The sequence below is a fragment of the Cyprinodon variegatus genome, unplaced genomic scaffold (assembly GCF_000732505.1).
Source record: "Cyprinodon variegatus isolate N-32 unplaced genomic scaffold, C_variegatus-1.0 Scaffold545, whole genome shotgun sequence".
In the NCBI taxonomy this organism is placed as follows: Eukaryota; Metazoa; Chordata; class Actinopteri; order Cyprinodontiformes; family Cyprinodontidae; genus Cyprinodon; species Cyprinodon variegatus.
The window spans coordinates 328982-350609 of NW_015150998.1; the positions used below are offsets into that span (position 1 = coordinate 328982).

Below are 21628 nucleotides of genomic sequence, written 5' to 3' on the forward strand. Positions count from 1 at the left end.
GATGTGATATTTAAGATATTTCATCAATTTACCTGTAGTTGGCATGGTTTACTAATGTCTATGCCAATGCTAGCTTGAGTGGCTAACTTCCCCTGAAGTATTTAAGCTCCATGCGTCACCATTGCTCTTTGAAATGTTTCCTATTGTTGTCAATGGAGGTGTCAGAACTCTACGGCTCTGGTTCTGGGTCTGTTCTCATAGAAATCCTTTCCTGCTCACTTTTTAGAACCCACTCATTGCCATTTGTCAATGCCTGTTCATGATATCAGGTTTGCCTGGTTATCGTAGAATGGATTATTGATTTGCTTAAATGCATGTTTGACATGTATGTTTCTAGCTCACCAATTGTAGTTTTAGCAATAACTCAGTGTTTAAATGTGAATCTAGTTCAATACAAACACAAAAGGAAACTCATCAATAAAATATATCCTTTAAAAAAACTTTTGATTAGGGTATAATCTGCTTTGCATGTATGCATTTTTTTCTGTAAAGCCCCTGACTGTTTTACATTTTGGGTGCTGAGCCCTACAAGTTGAGAGAAGGATTTGTGAAGCTGCCAGGTATAAATTGACCCCTGCTTTATATAAAGCACCCTGTGCCGGGCAGCAAAACTTCCAGACACCTCGATAGGGTGATGGAGATAGCCCCCTCTGCCACAGCAGCTTCATTTATTAAAACAAGGTTTTAGGTTGAGCCAGTTTATTTATGTAGAAAACACTCCAGATAAAAAACAAAAAACAAACAAAAAAAAAAACTATCAGAAACACAGGATGTGTTGGATTTTCTTCTAGGTGGTTTCTACATCAAACACCAGGCACCTTCAATTTAAATCTTGAGTGATTGATTAGCTACAAATACTAAAATATGAGCTAAACTGTTTTTCCCCAAATAACTTGCCGTTACTTATTAGTTGTGACAGTTATTTATTTTCCTATTTCTCATAATATATTTGTTTAAGTTATATTTTTTTATTTTCAGTTTGAAATACCTCATCAGATTGTTGCAGGGGAACAAAATAATTTCTTTTATTTAGTTTTTTTTATTTATTATTCTACCGACAGTTAATGTAGGAGAAGATTTAGGGTAAGTAGAAGACAGATGTTCATGTTTTCAGGTTACTGACCCATCTTCCAAAAGGAATAAATCCAGAGCTTTAAAAAAAAAAAACATGTCTAAATAATAGTTTCTATTTTTTAAAATTTCTATGAAAAGGCGTTCATCATTTAAAGTGGCATCACACCAGTAAAGCAATGTCAGAATTCGTCTTCTTTTTTAAGGCTCCTCTTTAGTTGCCTAGCTAGGGCTTCCTTAACTGCCTACTTTGTTTTTATTGCTATCAGGGAAAAATTGTACATTGACTGGTGGTGTGCAGCAACAGGTGGGGGAAGGGGAGCACAGTCCAACTCTGTGTTTTGCCGAGCCAGAGAAAGCATAAGTAACCCGTCACTTTCTCTGGTATCTCATTAAAAAGATTATAAGCTGTATTAGGGCTGCAACTAACGATTATTTTGCAAATTGATTAATCTGTCGATTATTCTTTCAGCAATTGTAAACTGTATATGATGTAAAATATCAGCATTTTTTCTTGATTATGATGCCGATTACTAGTCTACCCCATGGGTAGTTTTGTTAGGTATCTGTCTATAACTATCCAACTGCTTGGTTTGTCTAAGCAAAAAATGTGGCAGAAGACTGGAAGAGGTTTTAGAGTGCTCCCTTATGCTCTTTGCACCTAGAGAGAACTTTAGTCACATTGATACTTTCTCTAGAGTCTGGTTATGAGGACTTTAAATAAATGGCCTGACAGGAAAGAAGAAATAAAGGGAAAGGGGTAGACATGAAGGAAAGGTCCTGAGGACAGGAGTCAAATGTGATATTACTGCATGAAAGACTAATGGCTTCCATATATGAGCCACTTGCTTTACCTCTAATCCATTTGACAAGTTAGCAATCCTCAAAGTGGGTACAAAAGATCCCAGGACAGTTTCTTTCATACGCCGAAAATGTGTATTTAAAAAAACCACCCAGATTCTCTGTTTGTTTAATCGTTTTTGAATCAAATAAAGATAAATAAATCCTCCAAAACAATACAATCTTCTTTCTACAGCTTATATGTGTTGCAGCTAAATTGATAAAAGTTTTAGAATAAATTTTATTATAGCTGATGAGGACCTTGGCCTTTGTAAGCAGGAGACTTGGCTTTTTTTCCCCCTTTCTCTCTGTAGTAGTATAACAAGTGACCCATGAAATGGAAAGCATGGACGCAAACGGTCATCTATGCAAATGGAAACAAATGTCACTGCTGTAGCAACATTAGCTGCCGCAGTGACAGCTTCTTTCAACTAAACTGAAGCCAATTCAAATGAGACACGGCCTCTTAATTTGCACCTTGTTGTTTTTTCCTCTTTCAGACCTGTTGTAATGTTTCCATTTAAAACGGGTATAACACAATGAGTATAGTTCACATACTGGTAATCTAATTTACTTTAGAGCCACAGTCAGTCCCATAGTTCCCACCGCATAGTTCCCATCCCCTCACCCCCTCAAGTAAAAGGAAAGTAGTATTTAAATGTCATATCATTCTGGCTTAAACATGTATATAAATTTACTCTTTATCAGACTATACTGTCCCAAAATTTTTAACATTTCTAGTTAAAAAAAATCCTGTCTTAAAATCTTGTGTTTTTTTTCCATTGTTTTATGCAGGCCAGTTAGTTATACTTCAGCTTGTACACCTAAATTCGGCCAATCATACATCTAATTTTTTCAGTCATAGCATCTTGATTCATATTTTGCAGCTAATATACGCAACGGTTGAAATAAGAATAATTTATTTTATCATTGAGTTCCATCCCAGTGTTCACGGGGATGGACGTTTGTGTCTTCGGCAGGCATAGAGCTAACAAAACTGGCAGCGTTGCTAGGCAAGGGCTCAAACACATATGGCTGTAAGCCTTCTACACCAAATGAAACTTCTGGCGTCCTCTTCCACAACAACTTCGTCCCTACTTTCCTCCTCTAAATAAGAAATGTATGAAGGAGGAGACTCATCCACTAAAATTAGCATTTGCTAAACACAGACGTTACATTTCCAACTTGGGTTAGCCCATTTGATCAACTTCAACAATGTTTCAGCCACATTTAGACAACAGCAAACATTTTCACATATCCATTGTTACACTGTTACAAAAAAAAAAAATTATTAACACATTTACTATATTTTCATTACCAAACAGATTTCCAAGCAGCCATTTATTCTTTTCGGTAGGCTGAAGAAAAACGTAGTTGCCATCTTTCTGCCAGCTGAACTGCAGTGTGCAGCAATAGTTTTTTCGCATTTGGAGCTGACGGGGGGGACACATTAAGAGGGGATAATATTTAATAGAAATTATTTCAAATAGAATTTTTCCCAGGGTATGAGTAATTGTAATTTCGTTATATACTTGTTTCACGACATGGTTGTGTACCCTTCTTTTAAAGTCTATTTAAAAGTGGTGATCATATGGCATTTTCAAATTCCCTGACTTTTGCTGTATACAGAAAGCAACCATAAGGAATATGACAGTTTCCTTTTAACTTAAGTTGCAATTTTCCTGTCAGGGCGGTTTTTGATAAACCGAATGAGATGGCCATTTTGTTCTCTCTCAGGCCTGAGATATATTGTTTAACCGACCTCACATCCCCAACCGTACTTAAACTTAATCCGAGAAGAGGAACTGGTTGTGGTGTAGGCTGAAAAGAAAGGAAAAAGTTAAATAATACAAAAAGCACACAACAAAACAAAAACCAAAAAAACTTGCTTTAAAGCAGCAAATTCCCTCCTGGTCTCTTTCTGCGTTATCAGTTCCTCTGTAGGGCACTGCAAACACACTACATTTATTGAAAACCCCAGTGTCACAAGCTTCTGTGGAAAAGAGCCCTAAGGATCATACACTCTGTGCTCCTCGTCCTCACTCCGACGAGCTCGAAACTTCCTAGTCTGGCCCTCCACTAGAACTTTATGCCACAGATGATATCTGCAACAATAAGAATAAAAATCTTAATAGCTATTGCTGATAATCCCAAAAACAATTTGAAGTTTGACGGCGATGGCAACTGTTCAGTCCCACTGTTGGAGAGAATTCATCTATGTTGGTGTCACAAGTTTATTAGGGGTACTTTTAGCATTTTTAGCACTAAGATAAGGGGGTATTTGTTTTTTGTGCCTTAAGTTCAAGACTGATTTAGTGACACTGGAAGTGATTCGTGGAGTTTCTCTACATTGAACCTAATCACTGGATCCTCTAATAGGAGGTCTCCTGGAGTATGTGATCATTCATCAGGCTCCTTCTCCTCTTTTCCCTCTCCGGTTCATGGCTACTCCCCTACCCCCACTCCCTCCCCATTTGGAGCGTAGAGCCAGGACTGAGTGCAGAGAGTCATGTGGTGGTGCCAGGGTAGAGGAGGAGCCCATCCATTCTAAAAGACACAGTTGCTGGTAAGGGCTGTTCGCCCAATCATCACTGTATAGGGCATACAGAGAGTCCTGGGAAATGTCTTAAAGTCATGGATCGGATAAGCCCCCTCTCCCATAATGCTCCTCTTTGTCCAGGAGCAGGAAGTGAGCAGGAAAATATGCCAATAGATACATTTTTGCTAAGAGTGGGTTACTGTATTCTTATTTAAAATCATATTATATAGGTCATTTCTTTTTCTTTCATACTTCTTCTTTTCCACCAAGAGATCCACTGTTGAACAACATTGGATCGCTTTTCAGGTGGATCGCGCTGCAGTGAGCAGATGAGGTGTGTACGCTAACAGATGTCCCACCACCAACATGCACATTCTCTGGTGTAGAAGTTTTTTCTTTCGGAGGAGTCAAAGGTGGCTATTTTTAATACTTCGTATTCTACAATTTGGTACGACACTGTTGTTGGTTCATTCAACAGGATTGCCATGTGGCCTTGCAATGTCTGGAAAAATTTTAGAAATAGATGTTTTACCTTCCAAAGCAGCAGAGGTTGGAAATCTAAAATTAAATATAATTTGTGTACTGAAGGAGTTGTAGGCGATGACCTGTATATTTGGTTTGTCACCAGCAAAGTTTAAGGTTTTTTCTTGTCTGATTCAGGAATCATTTAGTATTTTGAGTGACATACAGATTTTAATGGAAAATTAAAGAAAATAACATTTAAATCCATTTTTCTTACCCTGCTTCTCGGGGTTTAATCTAGACCAAAGCTTCTCTTGCTTTTAAATGAATTCTTTTTTTTTATTTATTTTTTTATTCCGTCTCTCAAGGTTTATCCAACAGCTGAAGGATGATCTGTATTTAATCACCAATATTCTACTCCAGATTTAAGTGTTCATAAACCTCAAATGATTCAGATTACAGTAAAACTGTGAGGTATTGCCTCACCACACTTCCACTCCAACCCCATTTAAATAAAGAAACAATAAAAATCCCAAAAATCATTTTTATGTTTTTATCATTTAGATATCCAAATTAATTGATAGATTGTTGTTGTCTAATGATTTAGTTTCAGTCTCTTTTATTAAACATGCTAGCTGATAGGAAATGTTGGTAGACTTAAAGAAAACGTATTTAATCAAATAAAGAAATATTGGCCCACTGATGTTCTAGTAATGCTACCGGAACCCAATGCAGATATTTTATGTATGTCTAAATTTTAAATGCATATTCCTTTTTGCTACTTTCAGAGCTTGTTAAACCACACATTAAACAAGCTGATCTTTATTGCTTCAATAGTTTGTCTATCTGCATGGATAGCCACCCCGCAGGAGGCTGCTTCATACTTTACCAAACTGTATAGCTAGTATAGCCTCAGCTTAATAACAGCCATTTGGGGCGATTCTTTTTTATTCTTTTTTATTATTACTGATGGTTAGAAATAATGACTATGCCAAAGAAATAAGAGAATTTTACAATTTTTAAGGAAATAGCATTTTTTGCAGTTCTTTTGCCTTAAAGAATTCGTTTTGACAAGTATAAATTAACATTTTGTGAAAGGTGAATTGATCAAGGGATGTCCTGTTACAGCTTTTTATTTCCGATACCATAACGATGTTACAGTATTTCCCAATACAACCTGGGCTTGACTCCTATACACCTATTTTGTAGTGTGAGATGTTAGAAAAGACTTGATCAAGTGGTATAACTCAAACAGAACAGTAGATGACAACAACATTTATGAGAACAACTGACACATGTCAAAGCCAAAGGAGTTACTGCAACATTTTGGGATAAGTTCATACAATTGAACTGATTATATTATTTACCAAGGGATTACCTAAGCTTAAGGCAGAGGGAGGGGGTTTCTATCTATGATAGTTTCTGATATTTGTTTTTCTTTTTAGCTGATAAGGGACAGATTTTCATTAGTTAAGTTGCTGACTAACACTTTCTGTGCACCTGATGCATTAGCATCTGATGTCTCTTGATGTGACCCCATGGCTCTATCTAGTTTGACAAACTTATACATTGAGACTCTCTGTCTGCTGGAGACGCACTAGGGAATAATAGCCATTTTCTTGGCATGGTTCATGGCATTGTGAATGTGCATAAATGTCTTCAGATTACCGGATTTCGCTTGTTTGTTAATTTGTTGAACGAATATAGTTGCATGTTTGCAGTTGACAGAAATCTATGTTTTTTTCAAAATTTTCATCCCAAGTATCATGGGCAAACAGTTTGAAGAGCAACAACATATTCATTTTGTAGAATTGCTTGTCATAGCAATGTCTCTCGCCAATTCTAGTGCCATGCCTGCTGAGGGTTATAGATTCTTGGAAGCACACAAATTATATATATATATATACACTATTTTCTGCTGTCCTCAATTCTGGGCTATTGCCATCAAATCCCTTTGCGATATGTATCTGATGATGCAAATCTGAACGACAATCAAGATAGGCCAAAGATGGACAGAATTGAGAAGAATAATGATAAAGTAACTGTTACCATTTTAGCATTATGTTACAACTATGTCCTGATTGCATGATTTTCTAATAACATGCAGCCCTAGTCCAGCCAGACATGTTTCATTTCAGTGACGACATTCTCGATTAAGCTACTTATGGTTTATTTGCTGCTGTCTGCCATATTGGTCATATGTCATTACTAGTCGTATCATATCTGACATTGTTGGTTGGGGCTCTTGTATTGGAGTAGCATAAAATTCCACCCCTGTTCAAAGTCTACCAAAAGCTGTAATCAAGTCTTTGGTACATTATTATGCCTTATGGATGTTTGTCGTATTTATTTTTGAAGTACTTACAGATGATATAGGTTGGAATGGTGTTTGTTTCCTTTTCTGTGTCACATTCTTCTCATATTTTGAATGTTGATGGGGATGCTTGGATTTCTGTGGCATAATTTTTATGCCACTGACCTAAGCGCGCCGTAAGACTGATGCCTAGGGCTTAAATTTGAACATTCTCACTCAAAACCTGTTTTCCCAGCTCTCAACTCAAACTCTGCTCTGACACCTGGGCTCTCTTGCTTCCGTCCTTTTCCTGGTGTTCTCGATAAAGTTTCTGCGTACAGAGTGTGCTGTTTGCTCATGCCATGCTGGATATGCTGTTTGTCGTGCATCACAGGTTTTGGCCATGTAGTTTTGGTTGTTAAATATATATCGGATGAAAACGGACAATTACTTTTTTCAAATTCAAGTTGTTTCTATGAACATTGTGGGTTTTCTTAACAAAAAATGGGTAACACTAACTTTGTCCACATGTGTAAATGGATTATTAGTGGCCTCCTTCATATCATTGGAGTTGGCTGAGGAGGCACTCATTAATAGTTTAAATACAGTATGACATGTATGTGGAAATTTCTAGACGGGGCAGCCTCAGGTTTAAATGTTGGACAACGGTTATTACCTGCAATGCATCCCTGATCCGCCCTTCTTGGTTCAGATGCTGCCATTAAACCAGGGTATTATCCCCGCTGCTTCCAGTGGCCCTGGATCATTTAGGCCTTTTACCACTTTTGTACCCAGGCATTGCCATTTGTTCCCACTGTCTTCCATTTTGATAAATGTAAATAAATAATTTTGTACCCATAAGAATCAAACTTTTGTATATCGGTTTATATAGTCTATCATCTAATTTTAACAGGAAAACCTGAATCCATTTTTGCACTATGTTGCAACTAAAAGTGTTACGAAATTCCTGATTAGAGTGTTATACGTTCCCAAATAATATGGTGAATCGATAGATTGAAAGAAGAAATTGAGAAACAAATATCTATATTTAATTTGAGTAGCTAGTGTAAAATGAATAATAAAAGATAATGTGATTAAAAAGTACTGTTGTGTTTAATTTCATGTTTTAAAGGAATAAATTCAATCTTTCAATTTAGAATTGAACACATAAAATAAAAGTAAACTAAAATCTGCATTTGATTTTAATTATTTAGAGAAGTTGGGTCATAATGACAATATTACGAAATGCATTAAATATAGTAAATGTAATGTATAAAGCCAAACTAAAATGCAGTAAAACTAATGAAATTATCAATTTAAGATGAGTTAAGATGAGTTATTCGGTTAAGCATAACTGATCGAAATGACTAAAAGTCAGACGAAAACACGTGCTTTCAGTTTGCCAAAGCAATACATTTACTGCCCTAAGGCTTTTTGAGAAATACTTACTGTGTAGTTTTAAAACTTGATGTATAGATATTAATGTAGATTATTTTTCTAAAAATTGTATTTTTCCTTTTTTTCTTCAGGAGTTCTTCGATCATGCAAAGAAGCTGTGGGACGATGAAGGAGTGAAGGCATGTTTCGAGAGATCAAATGAATACCAGCTCATCGACTGCGCACAATAGTAAGAGTCCAGCCTTAAGAATGCATTATTTTTGTCTCATCACTCTAAGCCTTCATTAAAACATCCCAAACACATGTGTATTTATTTCTAAAAGACCTGGAAAGCAAGTTTTTTTTTTTTTCTTTAGTGGGGGGGAGAAACCATGCAGCGCGTGTTCTGGTGTCAGGTCATATATGATCACAGCTGAGATATGTTTACTCTGGGAGTGGCGAGTCAAACTACAATTGTTGTCAGCCTTTGGAAAATCATACACATATCTCTTCACGTCAGTGTGTTTGACATGTCTCCATGGCGATATGCAAAGCTGGGTCTGATTCACACTCAAATGTGCCAGTGTTGGACCTCTTTGGAACTATTGTATTGATTTAGCAGCAAGCTCTGAGCACTCCTATTTACCCTTTTGATTATTGGGTGATGTTTTGGTGCCACAGAACCAATGCGGGTCATGAGTTCACTTTGACCAGAAGTTTTTTGTAACCTTCACAGAAGTTGTAGTTTAGTTATTGCTGTTAAGAAGTGCTGATAACTGCAGCTCTATGTGGGAAGGTGCAACTATTGGTGAGTTTTTCCATAGTGCTTCTTTGAAGGGCTCATTCAGAACTAAAGACACAGTAGAGGGCCTCCTCTGTTGCCTGTAAAAGGAAGTTTGGACATGCAAAATGACAAGCCAGTTACCGTACTCTTCTTCTGCTTCCTCTCTTTATACTCATGTAAATAAGATGAGGTGTACATTGTCAACCACATGTAATAACTCCCCTGTAATAAAGATGCATAAAGGCCATGAAGTTAATTATTCCTTAATTGCAGTTGTGTAAGCTCTCAAAAATAGAGCTCGATCTCTACAGTAAATATAATTTTTTTAAAATAGAATTTAAAGCGAACAAGTTAAGTATGAAATATGTCAGACTTATTTTTGAAGTTACACACAATGTAAGTAGATTAGAGTCAGAAAGAACTATTAATTGGCAAAGAAATGGTCCCTTTAGCCGTTTCTTTCCATGCAAAATGATTCAATTCTGTTTATTTATATAGTGCCAATTCAAAACACCTCATCTCAAGGCACCTTACAGAGACAATTCAACCACTCTAGTCAAACAGTGAGATTGTTTTTCTATTTAAGAAAAAACAGTTGATTGCATCGACTTATTGACATGAAAGCAATCCCTCACACCAAACATGCTTATAGCAACAGTGGAGAGGAAAACTCCCTTTTAATAGCAAGAAACCTCCAGCAGAACCAAGCTCAGTGTGAGCGGCCATCTGCCGAGGCTGACTGGGGTTCAAGAAGACAGAAGCAGAGATACAAAAGGCAAATCTTAATCAGTTCCACAGGCGGCCCTGTCCAGGAAACACACAGCCAGGCAGACGAGCTCCAAAGCAGCTCCCAAATTGTAGAATAAAAGAGAGCACATACAGTTAGTCAGAGTAAGAAAAACAGGACTACACTGAAAAACAGGCCAAGCTCAAACATCTATAATCAAAGGTGTTGATGTCATGAGCACAGCTGATATTTCTCTCTGGGATGGTGTCACAGCCAAACGGGAACAGACCAGATGAAGCCACTATGAGAAAGCATCACATTAGAGATTGAACAAACAAATTCTGCAGAATGGGAAAATAGAGATAGAATAATGCAAAGGGGTCCCTATGTCCTCCACTAATCTAAGCCTATAGCAGCATAACTATAGCGATGGGTCAGCATAACCTAAGCCACTTTAACTATAAGCTTTATTTAAAAGTAGACAGGGTGTCTGCCTCACGGACTAAAACTGGTAGTTGGTTCCACAGGAGAGGAGCCTGATAACTAAAGATCTGTCTCCCATTCTACTTTAAGAAATCCAAGGTACCAGTAGTAAACCCTCAAATTGAGAGTGAAGTGCTCTTTTAAGAACATAAGTGACAATCATATCTGTGATATAAGATGGAGCTTGGTCATTTAAGGGTTTATATGTGAGAAGGAGGGTTTTAAATTCTATTCTGGATTTAAAAAGGAAGCCAATGAAGAGAANCAGCGCGTGTTCTGGTGTCAGGTCATATATGATCACAGCTGAGATATGTTTACTCTGGGAGTGGCGAGTCAAACTACAATTGTTGTCAGCCTTTGGAAAATCATACACATATCTCTTCACGTCAGTGTGTTTGACATGTCTCCATGGCGATATGCAAAGCTGGGTCTGATTCACACTCAAATGTGCCAGTGTTGGACCTCTTTGGAACTATTGTATTGATTTAGCAGCAAGCTCTGAGCACTCCTATTTACCCTTTTGATTATTGGGTGATGTTTTGGTGCCACAGAACCAATGCGGGTCATGAGTTCACTTTGACCAGAAGTTTTTTGTAACCTTCACAGAAGTTGTAGTTTAGTTATTGCTGTTAAGAAGTGCTGATAACTGCAGCTCTATGTGGGAAGGTGCAACTATTGGTGAGTTTTTCCATAGTGCTTCTTTGAAGGGCTCATTCAGAACTAAAGACACAGTAGAGGGCCTCCTCTGTTGCCTGTAAAAGGAAGTTTGGACATGCAAAATGACAAGCCAGTTACCGTACTCTTCTTCTGCTTCCTCTCTTTATACTCATGTAAATAAGATGAGGTGTACATTGTCAACCACATGTAATAACACCCCTGTAATAAAGATGCATAAAGGCCATGAAGTTAATTATTCCTTAATTGCAGTTGTGTAAGCTCTCAAAAATAGAGCTCGATCTCTACAGTAAATATAATTTTTTTAAAATAGAATTTAAAGCGAACAAGTTAAGTATGAAATATGTCAGACTTATTTTTGAAGTTACACACAATGTAAGTAGATTAGAGTCAGAAAGAACTATTAATTGGCAAACAAATGGTCCCTTTAGCCGTTTCTTTCCATGCAAAATGATTCAATTCTGTTTATTTATATAGTGCCAATTCAAAACACCTCATCTCAAGGCACCTTACAGAGACAATTCAACCACTCTAGTCAAACAGTGAGATTGTTTTTCTATTTAAGAAAAAACAGTTGATTGCATCGACTTATTGACATGAAAGCAATCCCTCACACCAAACATGCTTATAGCAACAGTGGAGAGGAAAACTCCCTTTTAATAGCAAGAAACCTCCAGCAGAACCAAGCTCAGTGTGAGCGGCCATCTGCCGAGGCTGACTGGGGTTCAAGGAGACAGAAGCAGAGAAACAAAAGGCAAATCTTAATCAGTTCCACAGGCGGCCCTGTCCAGGAAACACACAGCCAAGCAGACGAGCTCCAAAGCAGCTCCCAAATTGTAGAATAAAAGAGAGCACATACAGTTAGTCAGAGTAAGAAAAACAGGACTACACTGAAAAACAGGCCAAGCTCAAACATCTATAATCAAAGGTGTTGATGTCATGAGCACAGCTGATATTTCTCTCTGGGATGGTGTCACAGCCAAACAGGAACAGACCAGATGAAGCCACTATGAGAAAGCATCACATTAGAGATTGAACAAACAAATTCTGCAGAATGGGAAAATAGAGATAGAATAATGCAAAGGGGTCCCTATGTCCTCCACTAATCTAAGCCTATAGCAGCATAACTATAGCGATGGGTCAGCATAACCTAAGCCACTTTAACTATAAGCTTTATTTAAAAGTAGACAGGGTGTCTGCCTCACGGACTAAAACTGGTAGTTGGTTCCACAGGAGAGGAGCCTGATAACTAAAGATCTGTCTCCCATTCTACTTTAAGAAATCCAAGGTACCAGTAGTAAACCCTCAGATTGAGAGTGAAGTGCTCTTTTAAGAACATAAGTGACAATCATATCTGTGATATAAGATGGAGCTTGGTCATTTAAGGGTTTATATGTGAGAAGGAGGGTTTTAAATTCTATTCTGGATTTAAAAAGGAAGCCAATGAAGAGAAACCAGGATAGGAGAGATATGATCTCTCTTTTTAATTTTCGTTAGAACTCTGGCTGCAGCATTTTGGATCAGCTGAAGAGTTTTAACTACAGTTTGTGGGCTTCCTGATAGTAAAGAATTACAATAGTCCACCCTTGAAGTAACAAATACATGGACCAGTTTCTCAGCATCACCCCTGGATATTTCTTCTGGAGTGAAAGAAAGAAATTCTAGAAACCTCCTTGATATGGGATTTAAATGACAGTTTCTGATAAAAATGAAGTGACTGACTAATCAGCCTCTTTTTCAAAGACACTGGTCCAGAGGCTCTAACTTCTGTTTTTTCTGCATTCAGAAGCAGAAATTATGTTTCTTTGAGCCACGCTTTAGAATGAGGACAAGAGAACATGCCATTCAACAAAGGCAAATGTATTTTGATCTTTGTAAATAGGGACAGGCTTATCATTGAATAGCTACCATCTAAACTTTATAGGCAGTCAGTAACTGACAAACGAGGCTGGATGAGGACCAAAGTTTATCTTACCACCACCTGCAGTCAGTAGGACGGCTAGAGGTAAGAAAAAAAAAGTTCTTTAAAGCTCATTGTTGGAAACCTGGAGCAGCAAGGGATATCTATAAGCAAGAAAGTCCTAAAGTTTTCTGTCTTACCATCATAAATATGTGGAGTTCAATAAAACTACTGGTACTTTTACTGGAGAACATCACTTTGCTTTGTTGAGACTAAGAATAAGAGTTTTACCAAAAAAATTAACCAAACCCTTAATGTTGGTCTGGCATGAAACGATAACCATATGGTAAATAGCCCTTTTCCCCAATGTTAAATATGGAGGTGAATTTCTCATGCTGTGGACCTCTTTCTTTTCGAATTCCCCTGGGAATGTTGTTAAAGAACACAGCTCTTTGACTCATTTGAAATACCAGGAGAGAAAAAACGGGTCAAACATGTGTCAAACATTTGGCTAAATCAAAACATAAATAGTACACTGGACACAATGTCCATCTCAGTATCCAGGTGTAAACCTGAGAATCCGAGGCTCGAGCTGACAAAGTACATCTTCCCCTATGGAGTAAATGTACTTGGATAAAATGTTGAATTATGTTAATGTTTCTCAGGAATACATCTACTGGGATAGAAAGCAGAATTTATTTTTTTTTACCCATTTTTAAGTTTGGCCAAGTAACTTTGGCCTGTCCTCTACATGGTGCAGTCTGAGTAAATTGAATTGAATTTGTTCCCTCTTATCCCTAAAGTTGGCTTCCTTTTATCTTCAACGGTTCGGTCAAAGGCACAGTTTGATACCGTAATCTTTTCTGAGCCGTGTTTTAGAAATCATGTTGCGTCCGTCTTGCACTTCTCAGACATACTTTTAAATTGTCATCAATGGTTGCAAGGCCTGTGAAACAGGAGAGGGACAGTCAGGTGATGCTTGGAAAGTCACATGAATCCGTAAGGTGGAGCTGAAACAATCCATGGCCTGTGTTTGTCTTTGCTGCTCCGAGACAGTGCCAGAACACAACATGAACAAACCAAACAAGCAAAATGGAAAAGCAGGCTGGGTTTATTCAAGTCTGTATTCCAGCATCACAATGACATCATGTAAATTTCTGCCGTCGTAAAGGTTTCAGGTCTTTATTACTTCCTTTTTACAGCCCTGTAAATGTTGCAGTCCTCTGGATGTTGAAATCCTGAAGTGTGCTGTATTGTAAGTAAAATCTGTATTATCAGTTCAAGCTAACGCACTGATAACACAGCTGTCCTGTGACATGAGCAAATATTAACAAACGGGAATGAAGGAAATCAAAAGTTTGGATTATATAAAGTGATCAGCTCGTTGTCCGTTTTTGATAAGTTAGTCTCGTTGCTTGTCTTTCTCACCAATCTTAATCTTTCTTGATGTCTCTCTCCATTTCTCCATGCTTTTTTCTATTTACAATCATTGGCACAATCCTGTTTTTTGGTGTCAAGATACTAGCAGGTTCTTACTTGTGGAATCAGTTCACACGTTATGTAGCACTGCTGCTCAGCTGGCTTAAAGAGGCCTACTATATTTTTTTTGTAATAACCTCATATTTTCTTTTCTCAGCTTTTTAAAGTGCTTTGAATCATACTGGAACATGGTGTGCCTGTCTTTTGGCATGGGATGGTGACGAGATTCTCAGTTTATTTCTTTTGGTATCGTATATTACCATAAAATTGACTGCCAGAAACTTAAGCTTGGTTTTATTTCTTTATAAAACTATTAATTATTCTTAATTTGGCTAAGATTTCGATAACTATTATTAAAATCATATCTGTTGTAGTTTTTTCTTTTTTTTGAACCAAAATTTTTTTAAGGAGCCTAATTTGTCTACATTTGTAGGAAGAATTATAGTAGGCTTTGTTCAGCCAGCTGACCCGATACACACAGCAAACTGTAAAGGATGGCTTCTCTGTCCTCGTCTAGGCCTCATACGGCTGGAGAAAACTCCAGTCACTGATATTTTCCCTGGTATTTCATGTGCAGACTTTAAACCATAGGAATTACATAAATATTTTGGGATCACTTTTAAAAACCTTAATATATATCTTATCAGAGTCATAATCACAATTTCAAAAAGAAAAAGACAAAAAAAGACTCAATGTAAAATTCCATAGGCTTTTGGGTATAAATTCTGCTCTTTAATATTTTCTAGCACTTAGAGGGAGTTTCACTGTCATTTGTAATGACAAACGATACAGATCTTTCACACAGAGATGAGACATAATGGTTACTATTTTTTAACTAAAAAGGGGCTGTCCCAGAACCCATCCCTGAGGAACAACCACAGCAACATGACAAAATATGAAAGAAATGGGTTTGGGCTTTACATATTGCGATAACATTATTATAAACATGTTGAATTTTAAATAAATGCGATTCGTATAATTTGCAGTTGCCCATGTCCGTATATTACTTCAGGTGAAAGGTAGTAGATCATCGCTGAAACTTTAATATTGTTGTGATTTCGGTTAACAAAATGTGATTTTGTTGTGTCAACATTTGTTGTTGTGCTTTATAAATACTCTTTGCTTTTTCTTGGTTGTATATATATATTTTTTAAATCAGTTTTATGGTGGTTAGACACAGCCACAGAGACCAAAAACCTGCCGTTTGAAAAAGCATTTGCACTAGTGTCTGGGACTTATCATACAAAAGCTGCCTCTCACTTTCTTCCTCTTTCTGATTTTTAACCTGCGAATCGACTCTCCATGGAGGGCACAGACACTCTGTCCTACCTGGCAGCAGTCTGGCCTGTGTGTAAGAGCTGCACACACATGCGCATTGACACCTGTTGTTGTTAAGTCCACTCACTGACGCTCACTGGAAACGCTGGCAGACGGGTTCTGCTGCCAAACGGGTTAAAGGAAGAGAGCAAAGTTCATCACGTTCAGTACTGGATGTTTTACCACAGATATTTTTTAATTTTCTTTTATTTGTGTACAGTAGCGGTGCTGCTTTTGGGTTTATATAATCCAAAGTTTTATTTTTCTGTTTTATAGTGTGTTTATGTGTGTTTTTGTAGTTTGCTCTGTCTTAGATCATGAATATGATAAGGCTGCTTTCAGTTGCTCAGAGTAAATTAAAGAGGAAGTTGGCCTACATGAAGTGCTACGCAGGCGGAACAGATTGCTTTGCATACTAACAACCAAACGTGTTTCGACGTCGAACCACAAAAAGCAGTCGAGTTTAGCTGGATGTATGTCCTGTTTAGATTTTATATAAAGGCAGACGTTCCACCTCTACCGTTGTCCTTCACAGACCTTGCTCCACTCACTGCAGATATTTTTTTTCCAGCAGGCCTAATGCTGGCCGGCCCATCGGACACAGGCACAGGAAATAAAGTACAGGCCGATGGCGAGAGCTTGTTATGCCAAAGAGCATGTCTATATCGATGCTTTCGGAATCCTGTCACCCATCGATTCACCCTCTGCATTGCACATTTATACGTTTTAAGAGCATAGATATGTGTCTGCCAGCTGATTGATTATGAGCTATTTCAAGCTGCAGCCGGCCAGTTCCATTGCAGGGCCATGGATGTGTCAACGGCAAAATCAAACACGCCAATCTGACCTCCCCTGAGCCTGGTCCTGGGAAGCTCCCACATCTGCATGTGTTTTTTTAAAATGGGTGCCGAGCAGCGTTGGTCGCTGCAGCAGCGATGTAGACTTGGAAAGGGTTCTCCGGGTAGTCATGGGGCTTTATTGGAGAAACAAACCTTTGAATGGTTTTTTGACATATCATGCTTTTAGGGTGATAGCGCTGAAGCAGATTCTTTAATGTATAACCTGATCTGTGCTTGATATTAATTTTTAAAAAACCCTATTGTTTTAACAGCATATTACTGCGGTTGAGGATTATTTTGGAAAAATTTAATCAAGCAGAGCTGTGGAAACAGTATGGGGAGCTGCAAAAAAATATAAACTCAAGTATCGGATTTATGCTTCAAGCATTTAATAGGGATGCTAATTTTTTTGTGAAGTTATCTTCCTTGCAAGAAAAATTGGTGCCCTTATAATTGTCATGAATAATTGTTTGGACTGTGATACATTTTTGCTAGTTATTGGAGCACCATATATAAATGCAGTAGTTTTAGTTCCTCTCTCCCTCCCCCGTTCAGAACCTACAGTACAAGCTACACCAACATAGCATCTCCAGACCTTCTGCGTTAGATTCTGTATATACATTTATTTTATCTGCACCATCAACACCAAGTCAAGTTCCTTGTAATTGCAAACCTACTTCGCAATAAACTTGATTCTGATTCTAAAGAACTTTTCCTGAGGGGAAGACAACATTTCCCACGAGGACCATACGGTGGTAAAATCCTGATCTCCTGGTCACCAGCAGTTGGATTGAACTGCATGTTTGTTTCCAGTGGCTGTGTGGAAAATGAATAACGATTGGGTAATGAATTTAATTGTGGATAGACCCATCATATGACAATGTTGATAATAAGAAACGTATAACTTTGGTTTTGTTGCATAGTTCAGCCATCTTGTCAGAAAATTATATACTGATGAGTTTAAAGCCTTGAGATAGATAAATATAATGTTATGTTTGATAATTTCACAGTAAACACACGTATAGATCCCAGCAGAAATGTGCTGATTAGCCTTAATATCAACCCTACTCAATTTGAACAAGTCTTTCAGGGAAAATTAGTCGCATCGACGTCGTCCATATAACGAATTGGGAAAGTGACGTATGCCGTAAAGCAGTCTGCACATTTTTAGTAGTTTTGTGTGGCAGGGTTGCTGCCATCCTGCTCAAAGTTGCTTAGTGCCACCTGGAAATACAGACCGCCTTGGGCCATGACAGAGGTGTCATTTAACTATTTGTAAATCGACATGTAATCACAAAAGTAATGCAAAGGTTTTATGAAAGTTGAAGAGTTGTATTAAGGGTCTTTTGTACAGTAAAGCCACTGCAAATCCAGCAAGAAATGTTTTAGGATGATGGTCTATTGTTTTGGTTGACTCATGAAGAGTGGTTTCTTGCAAGGAGGACAGATTCAACCTTCTTTAATGAAACTGTGTCGCTTGGATGGAAAACATTCACTTCTTTCTTTAGTCAGTGGATGGAAAGACCACTAACTGTTTGGAGTTGGTGAAACCAATACCTGAAGATGTTAATCTTGCATAGTGAAGTTCTCATATGAAGGTCTTCAAACTGTACGGAGTAAATGAGGGAAAATTAAAGCAGTTTTGAAATTATTGTCTCATTACTGTGCTATACGATAAGAATGATATCCAGTCCAATAATAATGTTGGGTCAGTTACAGCCCTGTGATATGGATAAAACTTACTGTGGATGAAATGCAAACTTTTAAAACTGTATTGATTAACATGTACATTAAAGCCAGCTCTTCACTAGACCAAAGCAATCACTAATTTAATGCTGGTGAACCAGTTGACCAATGCTGTTGTATAATGATAAATAAGGTAGTAATGTTTGTGCAGTTGACCTTATTAAAAGTTACTTTAACATGTTTTCATTAGCAGTAAGCACAACATGTAGGAAAGACCCCCTCCTTTAAAATGGCCTCTGATTACCCAGTGCTGGCCCAATTTGGCTCATTAAATATGGCTAACTTTTAGGTCATCTTCAGTAATGGTCCCGGCACTAAAGAGTGTTCTCAGTGAGACATTGTAAGTGCCTTCACTGAGTGGGAATTGTTTTTGGATTCCACCCATACACTCCAATATATGACACTTTGGTTCTGGTCTACGGATGATTTCTCTTTGTTTGGCTGATTGCATTTATTGATGTGCATTTAGGCCAAAAAAGGTTCAGCTTTTTATTTACTTATATTTGGTGACAACATGTAACAATAGTTTACCCTGGATTATACACTTAATTTTCAACACATTAAAGTTATCTGTAGCTTATGTTATGCAGTTAGTTCGTAGTTTACAGGACAGATCTGGAGTGGCTTCGACATACCACCGATCTACATATAGCTACTGACCAACTGACCTGATGTTCTGACTCCAGTCAAGAGGCCTAAAGATATTAATTTGAGGAGATTGTCATTGAGTCCCAGAGACAAGGCTGGGGATAGATGCACATATCTAAAGCTGGGACTAGTTCTTGTCCTCAGCTGGGGTTTTGTGCTGGTCACGGGACCCCGTCACCAGCCTGGGGGCCGCTGACACAGTCATCTTGAACACTAAAGTGCTAAGAATGGTTGGCATTGTTAGCCGTTCCCGGCCCTCGGAGGGCTCCGCAGAAACAGAGAGGCTACGCTTCACAAACTGCTCCTGCTCAATAAGGTGCTTCTGTTCATGGAAGAGCCCATGAGAGCAATATTTATACACCAACTGTATGTTACTGCCATTTCTTTGTCACCAACAAGTAATGCTAGTGTCTAATTTTAATGTTTCATCAGCATTGTACAACCACAAGGGAGGTATGATGCTGTTGGATTCCTATGTATCTGAAACGATGTGTTTATTTGTTGTCTTATTTTAGTTTTTTTGGTGGGGTTTTCTTCTTTTTTTGGAAACCTATGGAATTTTCGCTTTATATATGTAACAAACAATAGAAAATCCATACATTTAGATCCTTTTTAGGATATTAACTGTGGTGCGGGAACTTGTAGAAGATTCCCATGTTTTTTTGTTTTTTTTTTAAGAGAAGCAATATGCAAAAGGCAAGTAGTTAAACTAAGAAGATCATGGAATTTCAAAGAGAAGCAAATGTTTGTCTTAAAGGAACATCAAGGTATTAAAAACACTTGCTGGGCAAAGATTTAAGTTTCAAGACAAAGTTTTAAATGCTTAATTTGTATTACTAAGAAATGTAAATTCAATAAGATGCCCAATAATATTTAAATGGAATATATACTAGAACATTTTTTTTTTTAATATTCTAAATTTTTTAATAAATGCGTAACATGTATTGTGTTTGGGATATAAAAAAATGATAGTTAAAAAAAATAAATATTTTATGGTGTATTTTAAGATATAGGACTAAATTTGTATAACAATACTTTCTATTGATATTATATTAATACAATATTATTAATCAAAAAGTGCAATGAAAAACCTTACTGATCAAAAGTAGCTTGAAGTTGTTGCAGGTGTTTTAATGTCAAAATTGACTTCTTAAGCAAAATATTTATCTCTCTTTTATCTAATAAGATAATATCTTATTCGTAATCCTTGTCCTGGTATCTGATTATTATCTAATAAGGTAAACTCTATTGACACACTATCTTTTCAAAGTTTGAGCTAATTATGACAACCCAATCCATTCGTTCTAAAAGGATTTATAGAAGGCCTTAATCCAGATTAACAAAAACATTTGTGTCACTTGTTTTAATCAGATGACCCTCCTGTCAGCTGACTGCAGGAAAATCAAAGACAGTACTATGTGTGTATTGGTCTGTTTTGTTGCATGATTTCTGAGTAAAATGGAGTGTTTTTGATGTAAGCAGCAACAGAGAGATCAACTAGAAGCTTGGTGGGACACGATACACACAAACCGCTGTCCTTAAGGTTGTTGTTGGCCCCTGTGGGGCTCTGATTACTTCCTCACTCACCATCCCTCTTGGTCTCTTTCTCTTGTTCTGTCTTTTCGTTCCTCTGGAGGCCAGAAAGCGATAGAGAAGATGTTGTAGAGCACATGAGAGCACATGCCAAGTCTTTTCCAAGGGGACAAAAGCATGTGTGTCTGTGTGTGTTTGTAAACTTATTTCAACCTCAACATCACTTAATATTTTCTGTGTTGCTAAAATAAGGTGTTTTTGTACCTGTGAACTTTTTCCAAGTTGTAGGTGGAGCTTTGAAGCATATCTTGGATATCGCACATGAAGATCTAGACGCCTGCTCAAAAAAAAAAGTGGTTTTAAGAGCCCAAAGCTGCCCAGCATTGCATGCTACATGTCACAAGATTTGCCGAGTTGCAAGTGTGTTTTTATTTTGTTTCTAGAGACCAGAGGCCCTGACTGCCTCTGCTTACTTTTAATAGCCGTGTTTCCATATAATTGTCATGCTGAAGATAATCTCACAAAGGATTAGCTGAACATGGAACTTAGTGGTGTTATCAGAGCATTTTAATAGAATGTTGTTGTTACTAGCCTAGTTTAACAGACTTAAAGTCATAGGGAAATCATATTTAAATGTCAAATCATTCTGGCTTAAGCATGTATATAAATGTACTCTTTATCAGACAATATTGTCCCAAAAGTAAGAAAACTTCTAGTTAAAAAAAATCCTGTCTTAAAATCTGTGTTTTTTTTTTTTTATTTTATGCGGGCCAGTTAGTAATACTTCAGCTTGTACACCTAAATTCGGCCAATCATATATCAACGGTCACCTGTCAATCAGTTTATTTCGGTCATACCATCTTGATTCATATGTCGCAACTAATATACGCAACGGTTGAAATAAGAATAATTTAC

The 21628-nt window shown here is 37.4% G+C and overlaps 1 protein-coding gene across 2 annotated transcripts in view; it reads left to right on the forward strand.

Moving 5' to 3' along the window:
* The window catches only part of LOC107095436 (guanine nucleotide-binding protein G(olf) subunit alpha), an 85958-nt gene that overhangs the window by 39979 nt on the left and 24351 nt on the right, over positions 1-21628 (forward strand). For both annotated transcript variants that reach the window (XM_015391539.1, XM_015391540.1), the window contains exon 5: positions 8735-8832. In XM_015391539.1, coding sequence (XP_015247025.1) covers positions 8735-8832 — 98 coding nt within the window. The remainder of the gene's footprint in view (positions 1-8734; positions 8833-21628) is intronic.